Source organism: Pocillopora damicornis, chromosome 13, assembly GCF_964200805.1.
Source record: "Pocillopora damicornis chromosome 13, jaPocDami1.2, whole genome shotgun sequence".
NCBI classification, from domain to species: domain Eukaryota; kingdom Metazoa; phylum Cnidaria; class Anthozoa; order Scleractinia; family Pocilloporidae; genus Pocillopora; species Pocillopora damicornis.
In genome coordinates, this window is record NC_142682.1 from 9,485,748 (window position 1) to 9,501,000 (window position 15,253).

At 36.6% G+C, this 15,253-nt stretch overlaps 1 protein-coding gene across 1 annotated transcript in view; it reads left to right on the top strand.

Annotated features, from left to right (window-relative positions):
* LOC113673619 (ATP-dependent translocase ABCB1) overlaps positions 1-15,000 on the top strand; it is a 25,373-nt gene extending 10,373 nt beyond the window's left edge. The window contains exons 8-27 of the mRNA XM_027190030.2: positions 334-447; positions 1,113-1,229; positions 2,098-2,223; positions 2,780-2,983; positions 3,479-3,649; positions 3,838-3,999; positions 5,603-5,675; positions 5,851-6,020; positions 7,158-7,340; positions 7,803-7,907; positions 8,246-8,323; positions 8,986-9,069; positions 9,545-9,754; positions 10,172-10,272; positions 10,623-10,763; positions 11,253-11,409; positions 11,754-11,951; positions 12,806-13,012; positions 13,358-13,504; positions 13,866-15,000. Of these exons, the coding sequence (XP_027045831.2) occupies positions 334-447; positions 1,113-1,229; positions 2,098-2,223; positions 2,780-2,983; positions 3,479-3,649; positions 3,838-3,999; positions 5,603-5,675; positions 5,851-6,020; positions 7,158-7,340; positions 7,803-7,907; positions 8,246-8,323; positions 8,986-9,069; positions 9,545-9,754; positions 10,172-10,272; positions 10,623-10,763; positions 11,253-11,409; positions 11,754-11,951; positions 12,806-13,012; positions 13,358-13,504; positions 13,866-14,072 (2,955 nt within the window). The 3' untranslated portion in view covers positions 14,073-15,000. The remainder of the gene's footprint in view (positions 1-333; positions 448-1,112; positions 1,230-2,097; positions 2,224-2,779; positions 2,984-3,478; positions 3,650-3,837; positions 4,000-5,602; positions 5,676-5,850; positions 6,021-7,157; positions 7,341-7,802; positions 7,908-8,245; positions 8,324-8,985; positions 9,070-9,544; positions 9,755-10,171; positions 10,273-10,622; positions 10,764-11,252; positions 11,410-11,753; positions 11,952-12,805; positions 13,013-13,357; positions 13,505-13,865) is intronic.
* Positions 15,001-15,253: the final 253 nt, after the last annotated feature.

Genomic DNA, 15,253 nt, shown 5'->3' on the forward strand with positions numbered 1-15,253 from the left:
ACTAAAGAGCAAAAAGACTAATTTCAAAAATTTTGACAATATTTTGTTGACAGTAACCTTAAATTGCAGTCATGGAGAATGTTTGTTGTGGAGACACCTTGAAAAATGTGTTTATGATCTGACCTTGGAGCCCAGTAGCCTTTTTTTTAAACATTTTGAATCACCGTATATCTTAAATTTCCAGTATTACAATTTTGTTTGGAATGATTTCTTCCCTAACCCATTAAAGTAATTCAATAGGGATGCGTATGGTTTCTGTTACTAAGTTCATGCATGTAGGAAGGCATTACTTTCATTTTTTGTTTTTGTTTTTTGTTGTTGTTGTTGATCTAGGTGTTCTTTTCAGTTATGTTTGGAGCTATGCAGCTTGGTCAAGCTGGTCCAAACTTTGAGTCCATAGCAACAGCACAAGGAGCAGCATATAAAGTTTTTCTTGTTATTGACAGGGTAAATAGCCATTAACAGTATGGCATCATTGTCATTGCAAAAGATAAAGCTGTGCAAATGCAAACTCAGCAACTTTTGTTTTCAATTAGGCATTCATATTAAGTTTCAGGTTTTGTCCAACTGTTTTTGGCTTCACTTTCAGAGACTTTCAGAAAACCTCAGCCCTTTCAATATGATATTTTTTTTCTCAGAAAAATCACTTGTCTCAATTTTTTATGTCATAACAAATTAAAGTTACCTGAGTTGTGGAATGGGCTAAAATTTCCTCCTTTAAAATTCTGCCAAATCCTTAGATGTGTAGCACATCAGCAATAAGATAGGGTTAAAATAATGTCCATTAGTGAGCTGGTAAAATATCTCATTAGGATTTTTACAGTGCTTGAATGAAAATACATTTTGACAGATCTTTTGCTGACAAACTTCAAATCTGTGACTTGTAATTGTTTGATACATCATACTTTTCCATTTAATTGTGCTGAGTGTGGTACTGATGATTCGCAACATTTCTACCAAATAAAGTTGCAGGATATCCTTTATTTTTATAATAACTATTTTAACTCTACAACTGTGTTCACAGGAAAAACAAAAATTTTCTGGTGATGATTGATTCTCATGGCAGCAAGTTTTATTAATTTTTAACTTTACTTTTGCTTAATGCAATGAAGATTCCTCCAATTGACTCAAGTTCTGCTGATGGTGAAGTGCTAGATCACAGTTCTTTCAAGGGAAACATACTTTTTAAGAACATTGAATTTTCCTATCCATCGAGACCAGATATAAAGGTTAGTTATATGTATTTGGACAATTCTTCTGGTAAAATTATAGTTGATCTTGCAACAGCAACATTAGGAAAAAATGGTCCACCCATTTTTTTTTTTTTTTTTTTAACTGAATTCAAAGGCCTATAGGAAGAAGTCCATTTGGAGGTGCTTAGTTTTGTTTTGTTTTTGCTTGTTGTTGTTGTTTTTTTTTTTTTTGTTTTTTTTTTTTTTAATATTCACTGCCATTTTTTCTTAGCAAGAATAATTTCAAATGTACACAACATGGGAAATTTATTGTCCTTTAATTTGTCTTTATAAAAGAGGGACTTTCAGCAAGTGTATGAAATCAAATTTGCTCAACTGGCCTAAAGGTATCTTAGGTAAAGACATTTAGTACATGTTTGAAAATTTACAAAACCTCTGTTTGACCTACTTGTATAGGGGCATTTCTTCAGTCTATTCTAAGTTCTCTTGTGTAAGTGATTTTTGAAGGTCCAGGTATTTCTTTTGTCATGGTTTTGGTCAGTCTCCAACAGGGTAATTCTTTCCATTGCTGTCACTACCACGCCTCTGTAAGAGAATTGCAACAATCTGCCTATCTTAGAAATTTTGCAGTATTTTGCACATTCATCTCCTTCATCTCTCACTTTAGTCACTCTCCAATGTTCTTGCTCCATATCTCTCCTAACATTTTTGTTTTTGTATATTTTTTCTCTCTTTTCCTCCCTTAAAGCCTTATGGCTTTTGCTTCTTGTTACTACTTTGGTAAATTTTGATACAATTATGGTCTACTAACAATTCTAGAATTGTAAGATTGATATACTGGTAATACTGTGGAGAAGGTAACTTGATATTGAATTGTCAGCACGTCATGTAATCTGTTTTTCAGACTTTAAATGGCTTAGACCTGACTGTTGAAAGTGGACAGACTGTGGCATTGGTGGGTGAGAGTGGCTGTGGAAAGAGTACAGTAGTGAAGCTTTTACAGAGGTTCTATGACCCAAGTGGTGGTGAGGTGAGATCTGATGATTCTCTGACGCTTTTAGCCCACAGACCCTGATTGGTTTGGCTCCATCAATATTATCATTATTCCTTTTATTGTTGCTATTATTTTAGCAGACAGTTGTAATCTCTTGTAGTAAAGGGTTGAACTTAGGGGTAACATTTGATCATGTAGCCTGAGTATGATGATGTTTCAATTACTGTAGTGGGTGTCATTGTCAGTGTCTCACCTATGAGGGTAACTTCTGTAAAGTTTGTCAAAAAATCAGTCACTATCATAGGCAATTCCTACCCTGGTAATCAGACTACTTGATCAAAGAATAATCTCAGATTAAAACTTGATGGCTAATTTTGTTTTTCTATAAATTAAAGTGTAAAATGTACTTTATCCTCTTAGGAAAGGGAGATAATCAATCTAGTGACAAAAGATACAAAATGTTACTAGGCATGTGTACTGCTCTTAAAAACAAAAGAGAGCTAAGTTTTCCCCAAACCAAAATATTTCAACTGAAGAGAAGTGCAGTTCCAATGCTTGCTGGGTGATAATGTACTTTTTTATTATCATGAAGGTAACTGTTGATGGCCATGACATTCGCAATTTGAACCTAAAGTGGTTACGTGAGCAAATTGGTGTTGTGAGTCAAGAGCCAATTCTTTTTGCCACCACAATAGCTGAGAACATCAGGTATGGTAAAGATGGTGTGACACAGGAGGATATTGAAAGAGCAGCAAAGATGGCAAATGCCCATGACTTCATTCAAAGACTCCCACAAGTAAGTAGAAATTGTTTCACAAAAGGCATTAGCACTGTGCAAGTGTATTCACTGTAACTTCCTTCCCAGTCAATTAAGAGTAGAGGATGCATGAGATATCCTAGAGTTTTCAACATTTCTATATCCAACCCCAGATAGATTATTGCCCCCTCTAGCTAATAAATTTGCCCAAACCAGGCAACTAAGGCACACATCAACACTGACTAGATCAGCATGGGAGGGGGGAAAAGGAAGGTTTGGATGGGGAGGAGAAGGGGAACACTTGAAAACAAATGCTGCAAAACTGCAAAAACCTATTGAAATCATCTTCTACATACACTGTAAATCCTTGAGAACTCAAGAATCTATCAAGATGAAGTTGCAACATTCCCAGTGAACCTGTACAGACAATGAGCACTGAAGAGTAGAGCTTGCTGATCTTCTGGTGGTAAATTTTGTTAGAATTTCTACTTAATGAAATTTATGATTGCTTTTCTCTACTTCTTTGTTTTGTAGGGCTATGATACTCTTGTTGGTGAACGTGGAACTCAACTCAGTGGAGGACAGAAGCAGCGTATTGCAATTGCACGAGCTCTGGTAAAAGATCCAAGGATTTTGTTGTTAGATGAAGCAACATCAGCACTGGACAGTGAAAGTGAATCAATTGTACAAGCTGCTTTGGATCAAGTGAGTCATTGATGCCTTTATATCATGAATGTATTGCTTTTCCCAAGCTTGTCAAGAAATCCTCTTGACATATTCAGAAATAGAAAAGGGTGACTCAATATTAAATTGAATCAACTTATATAATTAAGCGTTTTCTCATAGTGTCGCCATATTTTAATCTCAATTCTATGATTTTCCTTATTTTCTAGGCTCGTCAGGGTCGAACAACCATTGTGATTGCTCATCGTTTGTCAACAGTTCAGAATGCAGATGTTATAGCTGCCATACAGGGTGGTGTGGTGGTTGAGAAAGGAAGCCATGATGAACTCATGCAGACTGATGGAGTTTATCACCAACTTGTCACATTACAGGTACATATTTTAGATCTACTTCCTGATCTTTCTTGTTTAGCAGTGTTTAAAGTTATTGTGTAACTGCCACTTTGCTCATATTATGCGGACCTGACTGTTTGTAATCTTACCATTGGGCTGTAATTGAGGAAATTATAACACAAGCAGAGATGGAAATCACCAAAGAGAAAATGAAATTGACTGTCCATGTTTTGAAGGTTTCCACCCTGTTGTTTCATTATGTATAGTAATAAAACTCACACACAGCAAAAACTTGTATAGTTTATACTAACAGTTTTGTGTTCACATACTAAACAGAACAAAACAGAAATTATGAAAAATGTGACATAACAGGCATAACTGTTAAAATTTTTTACAAATAATGGAGTCAGAACAACTACAAAAGGGAAAAATAGTGAAGCGCTTTGTGATCACATGGAGATGTTGTCATGATGAAAGTTCTCTATTTTGGTTGCTATGATCAACGCGTGGTTTCACATCTTTTTGCGTTTATGTTCAATCTAAACATGATTTCGCATATTCGTCAGTCTAAAACTAATAAATACTGTAAAGAAAGGTTAACTTAGTAATAACAAGCAGGTTCATCTTTACTCAAGTCTGATAAAAAAGTAAAGTGATGTTGAAATAATGAAATCAAGGTTTACTTTGGTCTGGTTGCTATGATCAATGTGTATACGTATAGTTGTTTCCGGTAGTCCCAGATTCCACGCACACGGCAGGTACTTCACAAGTTTCAAAATGGCTGTCACAACAGACGGCGTATACCGTTTACTAGTTTTGTAAGATTAGAAGTTTACACGCTTAGTTTACACTTGGAACGAAGTGACTATTCTTTGGAACAAAGTGGTTTGGAACGAAGTGGTCATGGAACGAAGTGACCGGATACCCTTGAGGGCATCTGAGTAGCTATCAGCAAATGGGAAAATTATCTTAAGTGCCCTTTTCTGTATGGATTCAATTTTGGCAGACAGATAATCTGGAATGGATTGCCACACTGGCACGGCATACTCTAGAACAGACCTAACAGAGCTTGTATAGACCTTTAACATGCCACCTTGATCTATGCCAGCTCAACATAGCATACATAGGGAGTAGAGCTTCTTGCAAGCTATTTATATATGTAGTCAACATGACTATTCCACTTTAGGTCATTATCAATAAATGCTCCTAGAATCTTGTAAGTAGCGACAAGTTTTATGCTGTTGTTACAAACAACTTATGGTCTGAGAGTAAAGTTAGGATATAACATAAAGTTTATTAACATCTCTTCGCATTTAATAGGGTTTAAGATTCACCTTTTTTTCTACCTCTGTTTAAAAGCTTCAGTCTTGGGCCATTACCTTATTGATAAAATATACATATTCACAATTTTGTTCTAAAAACCTGGTTCACTTTTAAGTGAAGATCATGGTAGCACCAGAACGGATGCATTAGAAATAGTGCAATCCTGTTGCTTAAATGTAAGGCCATGTGCAGGAACTGTTTTATGTATCTCTAAGGTTGTTGAGAAACATTAGAAGGCAATGAATTCTTTGGTGGGTCTCATTGGAAGAACTGATCTGTAATTGTTGTTGTTTTAGCATTGTTTATTATTATTTCATAGACTTTTGAGGAGGACAAAGAGGACAAAGAAATTGGTGATAATGATAATGAAACAGAGGACATTGAGGATAAAGGTAGGAAGGACAGCTGACATCAAGCAAAAAGACATAAAATGTTGGAAAGATATCAGTAGAACAAAATAACAACTAGTACGGTAAAGATATTGACAACTGTTTTTGCAATATTTTAGCAATGATACGAGTGCATGTCGCTTCATTAACCTTTTTATGAACATTTTCTGATTCTTAGAACAGACAGCAGCAGTGAACTTTATGCGCAGCATGTCCCATATGTCGAGTGACAGTGAGCATGAAGACACTGAGCTTGAGAGGAAGCTCTCAAGAAGAGCATCACAAAGATTGTCTGCCAAGAGGAGGGGCAGTTCTGCATTTGATCGGCCAGCCTCTGCGAAGTCTGTGGTATGTGCATGTATTTGGTGTTGACTTGCAGACTCATAGGCTGACTTTATGTTGCATGGAAAAAAGGACGCAAAGTTATCACAAGATTAAATTACAAGAATCAGTCATTGACCATAGGCCTTACAATAAATTAGTTTCCTCTACAGAGAAAATTTTAAGTTATCTTCTTAAAAAAATGAGACAAGTTAAAACTAAGTCAATGGACAATGTAGCAGTTTCACCATATTGATATTGGTGGGGGGGGCAGCAAGGGAAGTTTGCAGGCTGGGGTATTGTATGGAGCTTTTTCTCAATTTGCTCAGCTACTTTGCTGGCTTTGTTTTCCCAACCTCACCCCCTTAACTTTTTGGGTAAGTATTTATGCCAGAAACTTGATCAGAAACTTGGTGGTGTGTTGTTGGTTGCTTGGAGGTTGGCTGTGACTTGGTGCCTTCTTTGCTTTGACAAAGTGTTTTGTTGAAATAAAAGGAAATAACATGAAATACATGTGTAGTCAGTTATCAGCATTTCTGACAATTGAATAAATGCATATTCTGCAAAATATCTCTCTATCTACAAGTTCCCACCAAAAAGAATCAGTATTGCAAAAACTATAAAATTAGAAAAAGAAAATAATATTATTTATCAAAAGGAGGCAGAAGTTTAGGGTTGGTTTTTTTTAGAAGAAATGTGCTGTAACCTAGCAGGGAATAACAGTTCAAAATACATTTATTTCTGGGTAATGAATAACAAATTAACAAAATAAGTCCCCAGCTGAGCAGAAACTTTGGTCATAGCAAACTACTATTTAAATTTTTGTCTTTAAAATTGGAAAAATGGCCAATCATATTTTTAAACTTATGAAATTTTAATGGTACCTGATAGTTAATTATTTGGTTATCATATGAATGAGTGTTTGAATTCAGTTGTTGCTGAGATATTGAAATGGATAAATTTACAGTGATCATTCATTACTGAAGCACTATTACAGTGAATAGCAGCAGAGAAAACTTTATAATTCATAGTCCTTAATCATTAATGTTGCAAGTAATCATTTGATTGCAATTTTGCTTGTTTCTTTTTTTTCTTATAATTAATGTTTGTTGCATCCAGGTAATTGCAGTAGTATTAATCATTAATTGTTGTCACAAATATTAGGGTAAGAATGACAAAGATGATAAAGAGAAAATTTTGGAGGAGGAAGTGGAGCCAGCTCCTGTGATGCGTATTATAAAGTTAAACAAAACAGAATGGCCATATTTGGTATTAGGAAGTGTAGCCGGGGCCATAAATGGATTGTTCCCATTTGCCTTTGCATTGGTTCTGTCTGAAATTCTTGAGGTAAACCGTATAATGGCTGCAAGCCTTAGCAAAGAATAACACTAGTTTTGATGACAGTGGCAACCATTGCTAAACCACGCATACTTACTGAAAAACCACTTTGAAAATTTTAAGACATAGTCGTGTTCCTGTCTCAAATTTTTCAAAGTGCTTATTCAGATCCACATCAATTGAAATAGACCATTTAAAGATGCTAAAGATGTTGATAATGACCAAACGTTGTTTCTTTGCACTTTTAACGAATGAGGCAGTGTCAAACTCACACATACAAAGTAATGAGAAGGCTCTTCCCTGCCTTAAGGAAAATTTATTTGCATTACCTGTAATTTTTTTTCATTTAGTTGTGCTGCTGTTTTTTGTTTTTTTTTTTATTCTTATTTTTATTTTATTTCATTGTTATTATTTTTAGAAGGGTGTGCTCATACATGTAATTTTCAAACTACTTTTATTTCTCCTTTTTAGGTTTTCACTTTACACGATAAAGGTGAAATGAAGAAGCAGTCGGAATTCTGGTCACTCATGTTTCTTGCCATTGGTGTTGCAAGTTTTGTTGCAAATGTTATACAGGTTAAATATGACTGGATTTTATCATAGAAATGTATTTAATTCTGCATTATTTGCTCTTGCTTCTTATAATGCAATTCTCCCAGTTTCATAGCAAATGTTGTTTTGTACAACACAGAGTCAATATTTGTAACAGTCCTACATCTGTGCCATTTAAGTGGCAATAATTATTCAAATTTCAGTTATCCAATTTTTAGTTGACTTTACATACAAATCAGAGCAATACACTGCTAATACTGCAAATGTAACACTACTCTGTGCTTATACTTCACAGTGTGGTGCATTACAAGAATATTAGTCACTTCTAGGCGATAAAAGTGTCATTCTTTTTACTTTGTCAGAGTTTTATGTTCGCCAAGTCAGGCGAACTGTTAACTTTACGCCTGAGAAAAATGGCATTTGAGGCTATCCTAAGACAGGTCAGTAATTTACTGGTAAAGTAATAACGTGGTAAATGTGACTAAGCAAATACAGTACTCACTCCTTCCTCTGATAGTTTTAGTACTGCGCTAGTCTGGCCTAGTGGCTCGGCATTTTTATTGCAAAAGAACGGTATAACTGTTACAGTAAAGGGGTAAGTTTCTAAAGAAACTGTGGTGCTGCGTCGGTGGGAGAGTAAAGCAGGTAATTTAGTGTTAACAACTGGGTTGAAAACGTAAATTAGCCACCGTAAAGAGTAAAAAAGCTGACGTTTCGAGCGTTAGCCCTTCGTCAGAGCGATTGACGAAGGGCTCTGACGAAGGGCTAACGCTCGAAACGTCAGCTTTTTTACTCTTTACGGTGGCTAATTTACGTTTTCAACCCAGTTGTTAACACTAAATTACCTGCATAACTGTTACAGTAGTCTCGTTCATTTCTGTGGAACGAATAGTGTCAAAGACAAATTTTTAGCAGTCCAGGAGATTTTTCTGTGTTTTCTAAATTTCTGTTAAAATAATCAATCCAGCTCAGGAATGGATGGATAGTTTATCAATTTTTGGATGTTGTTTCGACAGTATATATGCTGTCTCACTGTCACTGTATGCTGTCTCACTGAAGTTCACTGCTTCGTTTACTTATCAGTCTTGTAATTGTTCAACAGGATATGTCGTACTTTGATGATCCGCAGCACAGTACTGGGGCATTGACCACAGCATTGGGAACACACGCCTCGGCTGTTCAAGGGGTAGATATCGCTCTATTCTAATGTGTTTTTTTATTATATTAGATAACTAGTGTTCAATGGCGCAACCGCTTTAGGGGAAGGGATGATAGTCTTCTCAATTAGGTTTAGAGAGAATCAGGTTCATGTGGAGACGTACTCTATAACAGTTACAAGTTAAACCTAGAGCACAGTTACTGAATTTCTTACCTTCTGATTGGCTTACCGAAGCCATGTTACGAGCTTTTAATCTAGCTCTGTGGACATAACCTAACTCCAACAATATGGTCCATGAATTCGTTGGTGAATTGCGAACTTATTTCTGTGTTTGGGTTGTGAAGCAATGGAGGGAAAAACTATAATCTCGTGGTTCTGAAGCTTTGCAAAGAAATGTGAGAACTTTGCCAATTGCAAGTGTTGCAAAATTAGGTAATTCAGCTCGTGAAATGAGTTACTGAGCGTTCGGCCGCTTTAAATGTGTTATACAATATGATTTCAGGCCGCAGGTTCTAGACTCGGCACTATTGCAATGTCTTTGAGCACAGCTATTGCCTGCCTTGTGTATGCTTTTATTAATGGATGGAAGCTGACACTCGTTGTTCTGGCGTTCATCCCGATACTGGTGGTTGCCAGTGCAATTCAGATGAGAGTGTTTGCCGGAGGTAAAGTTTCTAGTGATGGTGAAGACGATTTTGCTCAATCTGGCAAGGTGAGATCCTGATCACCTTTTAAGGAACGTATAGGCGTGTTTACTAGGTAGTCTTCATGGAAACATCAAGGACAGTCTTCATGTGGGTTTCCCGCTCAATTTTTAACTGCATGTGAAATTTGCCATGCGGTATAAATATGTATGTAAAAAGCATTTGAAAAGCATACAAAAAGGTTTGAAATATTTCATCCCTTACAGAAAGTGTTTTTACACCCTATTCAGTTAGCTCTTAAAGAGTTCAAGTGAAAAACTTTGGACTCATGCATGCACTTTAGGGCTGCGACAACGATTCGTGACTGAATAAGATTATAACCAGTTTTAAAGCTCTTACAGTAGTAGTGAAAAATATCTTTTAAAAAACATGGTCTCTGAATGACATTGTTTTAACCCTGGCTGCACTTTATTTGGTCTTCATAGATCGCAGTTGAAACTATAGAAAATATCAGAACTGTGGCTTCACTGGGCAGGGAAACCACCTTCTATAACGATTACAGTCGAGCTTTGATCGGCCCCTACAAGTAAGTGATAACAGAACGAGGCTCAAACAGCAAGAGTATGATTTGGATTAATTCTTCTTGAAACGTGACTCAGAGCATGTAAATTATAATGTTACATCTAACTTGCGAGAAGCCAGGGAAACATGATACATCTGTAGCTCGGGGAAACTTCTGTAATTGCCGGCGTGAGAAAAGAGAACAACGAAATTGTTTTTTATTAGTATTTTTCGTGATTTCTTGCTCCTCACTGAAACGGAGTGAACCATTTTTATATACGATGTCATTGTAATATTTTATATTTATCCGCTTGTGTTTTTGTTTGTTTCTTATCGCCCCTTCACTGACATTTGTAACTTTCTCCTGACTTGTAGAAAGGCAATGAAACGGGCTCACTTACAAGGGGCTTCATTTGGTTTATCAGAGGCGTTCATGTTCTTTGCTAATGCAGTCGCTTTCAGATATGGGGGGTATCTTGTGGTAAAAAGAGAGATGGACATGGATGAAGTTATGAAGTGAGTACCGTTCTTTTACAACTTTGCATGGAATATAAACTGCTAATTTCTATAAATACACAGTGGACACGAGTAGGAAGACTAGTTGTGGTACATCAAATCGAGGTTAGCTGTTAAACTTCCTGTGCAAAGCTAGGAAAAGTCAGTGATTTTATTCTCTATTTGTTGGATTGGTTTTGTTTGGCTTCTGGTTCATTAAGGTCTTGTCGGATAGTTATTTGGTGGTTGTGAGATAGAACTTCGTAAAAACAGCAATTTATGTTTACCAGTAAACCTGGAGTAAGTGTTCAGGTATGGAGTCAGTTTTCCAGAGTCGTCACCAAACTTATCAAGTGTGCGTCATTTGGACGGAATGTTTACATGGTTTTTAGATGTAAACCAGGGTTCGTTTGGGATCGAGTGTATTTAAAGATGGGAACAGCGTGTTTTGAGCCACTGTTACATGAACGAACATCTAATGTTCGTTGTGTTGGTGTTTTTTGTCGGCAGGGTGGTACTGTCCATCTTGATGGGTGGATTTGTGCTGGGTCAAGTTAGTGCCTTGTCTCCAGACTATGAGAAAGCCAAGATAGCTGCTGCTCGCCTCTTTAAACTTTTTGATCGCAAGTCTCTGGTCGACAGTTCATCTCAAGATGGTTTAACACCGGTTAGTTAACTTAGCTACAGAGTTTGGAAACAGACTTAAAAAGAAATAAGAAACTCTTGAAAACTTTAGAGAACTGAAGCTTCTTAACTAACTAAAATGTAGCACCTCTCAGGTGAAAGAAGTGTGTTGGGTGTAGTTTTAAAATCGGATTAGATCATCCTTTCTGTTGATGGAAATTGTGTCAATTAATAGGCTTCGGTGTAATATTTTCATTTTTAAGAACTTTTCTTTCCACAACATGAAGATTTTCTTGCCAAATGGGTCTGTATTTAAAAAAATTGTAGAACTAAATGATCGAATATTTTTCAAATAACAACTCGATGTTTTTCATCATCTTCCTACAGAATTCTATGGTGGGAACAATCCAGTTACGCAGCGTACGTTTCCGTTATCCGACGCGACAAAATGTCAAAGTACTACGCGGATTAACACTGTCAATTCAGAAAGGACAAAAACTTGCTCTTGTTGGCTCCAGTGGCTGTGGTAAAAGTACAGTTGTTTCCCTCTTGGAGAGATTTTACGATGCTGAGGACGGAGAAGTGGTAAGTTTCAAGTTCTTCGCATATCCTAAAATACAAAGAAAATTATTAGAAACTTTGCTGATAATAAAAAATAATTCGAAAGTTTGGTTTGGCTTACATATGCCTACCATTGTGTAATAGCATTATACTCTGTGAATCTTAAGATGTTGTACGTGTTCATTATCATTACTACTGTATTGGTAAAGATGGGTTAGCAAAAATTTTACTTGATATTCCATGGTAACTCTCTACCTAACGATCATAGTTTTCCCGCTGGTGGGATATAGAAATGATTATAGCCAACTCATGACCAACGTGCGTCCGCAGATTTATTTGTAGAGTGAATAAAAGGGACGAGTTTCTAAAGAAACTGTGGTGTTGCGTCGGTGGAAGAGATTAAACAGGGTAATGTAGTGTTATCAACTGAGTTGATTACGTAAATTGGCCACTGTTAAGAGCTCAAACTCTCTGGCCAATTTATAGTGTCAACTCAGTTGATAACACTAAATTACCCTGTTATTTGTAGAGTGACTGCTTTACGACTAAGGTGAAAAATTTCTTCTTGTGTCTTTCTAAGTTCTAGCATTTGTATTGTACCTCTAATCAATCAGTAAGCCGATGCACGCATTCACAATACCAAACATTACTTCGACTGCAAACTACAGAAAGAACTATAACATACCGTAACGGTTACGGTATGTTGTAGTTCTTTCTGTAGTTTGCAGTCGAAGTAATGTTTGGTATTGTGAATGCGTGCATCGGCTTACTGATTGGTTAGAAGTACAATACAAATGCTAGAATCTAGTATCTATGAAGAGCAAATGAAATTAATACACAGTGTAGAGTCACTTTATAACTGATGTTCTTCGTTACAGGCCATCGACGGTAACAATGTCCGAACTCTGAACATTCAGTGGCTGCGCTCTCATATTGGTATTGTGTCACAGGAGCCCATATTGTTTGGCTGCAGTATCGCCGATAATATCGCGTATGGTGACAACTCCCGTCAAGTCAGTCAGGATGAAATAGAGGCAGCGGCTAAATCAGCCAATGTACACAGTTTCATCAATTCTCTTCCCCTGGTATGGAAATTTACCGATTAACTCACATATAAGAAGCCAAGTCAAACCTGAAAATTGATCTCCCTGTTGATTAAGGTTTAGGTGCGGTTGTCTTTATTGAAAATACTTTTCACATCTTTCAAGTTTACAGTGCCTCTCTTCAGTCACCAGGTGTATAAATGATTACGTGTAGGAGGGAGTTGTGAAGGAGACATGAGAAAATATTATGGGGAAACCTATGATGTATGAGCATTCTATCCATAGGGTGGAGAAATACTCCCAGTCGCCTCGTCCCACAAAATCTGCCTTAAGCTTAAGTAGAGTGAGTCATTTCGCCTGCATGCTGACTGTTTTTTTCTTGTGTAGGGTTATAACACTCTGGTGGGAGACAAAGGGACTCTTATCTCAGGAGGACAGAAGCAAAGAATAGCTATTGCCAGGGCGTTGATCCGCAATCCACATATTTTGCTTCTTGACGAGGCTACCTCTGCCCTGGACACAGAGAGTGAGAAGGTCAGGCAGCCGAACATATCATGCGTCTTACAATTCTGAGGTGGTGCTTGGGTGTTAAATACATTTTGATGTTTCATGAGAAAGGGTTTAATCAACTTTTCTGTTTCGGCGTTTTTGCTTTGAGGTCCTTATTTTTTAAGAAGAGATTTCAAGGCGGTTTCGATGTTTGTGAAAGTGATCTTTTTCCCAGTAAACATTCTGAATGTCACTCTCTTATGGCCTCCTGCCATCCCTGATTACCTGTTTCTCCCAAAATTAACAGACAAGAAAGAACACAGGAACATGTTGTCTTCGTCATCGTGTCTAGTTTTTGGCATCACTGATTACTTTTAATGCTGGTTTTCGTTCGATACACTTATAGGTTGTGCAGCAAGCTCTGGATGCCGCTAGTGAGGGTCGCACAGCTATCATCATTGCACATCGATTGTCCACTGTGCAGAACGCTGACATCATAGCAGTGATCCATCACGGGCGCGTGGCAGAGCAAGGAACTCATCAAGAGTTGTTGAACCTTAAAGGAGTTTACTACGGTCTTGTTACAGCACAAATGCAGAACACAAATAATTAACTTTTTGAAGCGTGTGCAGTTTGATTTTATTTTCATGAACATCTCCTACATACCATGCGTGCATCTTAATGTAAAGAGAGAATTCTTTTGTTACATTATTTATGTGTTAAAATTATTTTTTTTGTGGCTGGTATGGTGACCAGACATTGAATTCTTGTACTATTACCAATGTCTCAAAATTCAAACTGTTTCTAAATACCAATTTTCCTTATTTAATTTTAGTTACCTTCGATATTTATCGTGCATGTGTTTGTTTCTCTGATATGTTGGTGTAAAAATGTTTTGTTGAGTTCAGTTTTGTTTTGAATTTTTATTACGATAATCAGGTTTTTAATCAGTAGCTGACTGAGTTTTTCTTCTTTATTTATCATCATAAATATATCTGTAACAAAGTTTTAATGTGGCATTCAAGTTACAATTGAAAATTGGACGAACTAGTGTGTAGGAGGGTTTAAGGAAACAACAATATTTTGATTAATTTGGTTGTATGCTCTCCGTCTTGCCATGATGATGAACGTTCTTGCAACAGAAAGTACAATTTTATGTTTGGAAGCCATTCGCTCGTGAGCATACAGAAACGTTCTTTTCAAAGGTTTTCCAACTAGTTTTGTTAACTTCCTATTATAATAAATGTTGCCTTGAAAAGGAGAACTTCATATTCATATACATTGAGGATGAATACTGTGTAACCACACAATGTAATTAATTGTAACTCTGTCAGCATTAACATATACTATAGTGTAACTAGACATTGTTGTATTATTGTAACCATATTTACATATTTTAAAATGAAACGGAACGTTGTATTATTTTAACCACATGTAGAGCCCTCCTTTGCATAGATTGCTTGTCTAAGAGGGTAGTACATGGTGATGAGAACATGTGAATTCTTTTTTAGGGTGATATAAACAGCATTTTATGAATGAGAGATCGTAGAATATTGTCTGAAACTTGAAAAAGTTCATTTCATATGTGAGGCCACCGTGTTTTCATAAGATCAGTTGTGTCTAGAAGATAAGGACAGTTTTTATTTTTATTTCTCAAGCATCTCAGCGGTCCAGAATCCTAAATCTTTGAATCTGAGTAGCTTATTCTGCGCGCTTTGACGGTTCGGAATTTTCTCATCCGAACCCGAGGTACGGACCACTTCGAGTTTTGAAATTTGCACTTTTCAAGCGCTT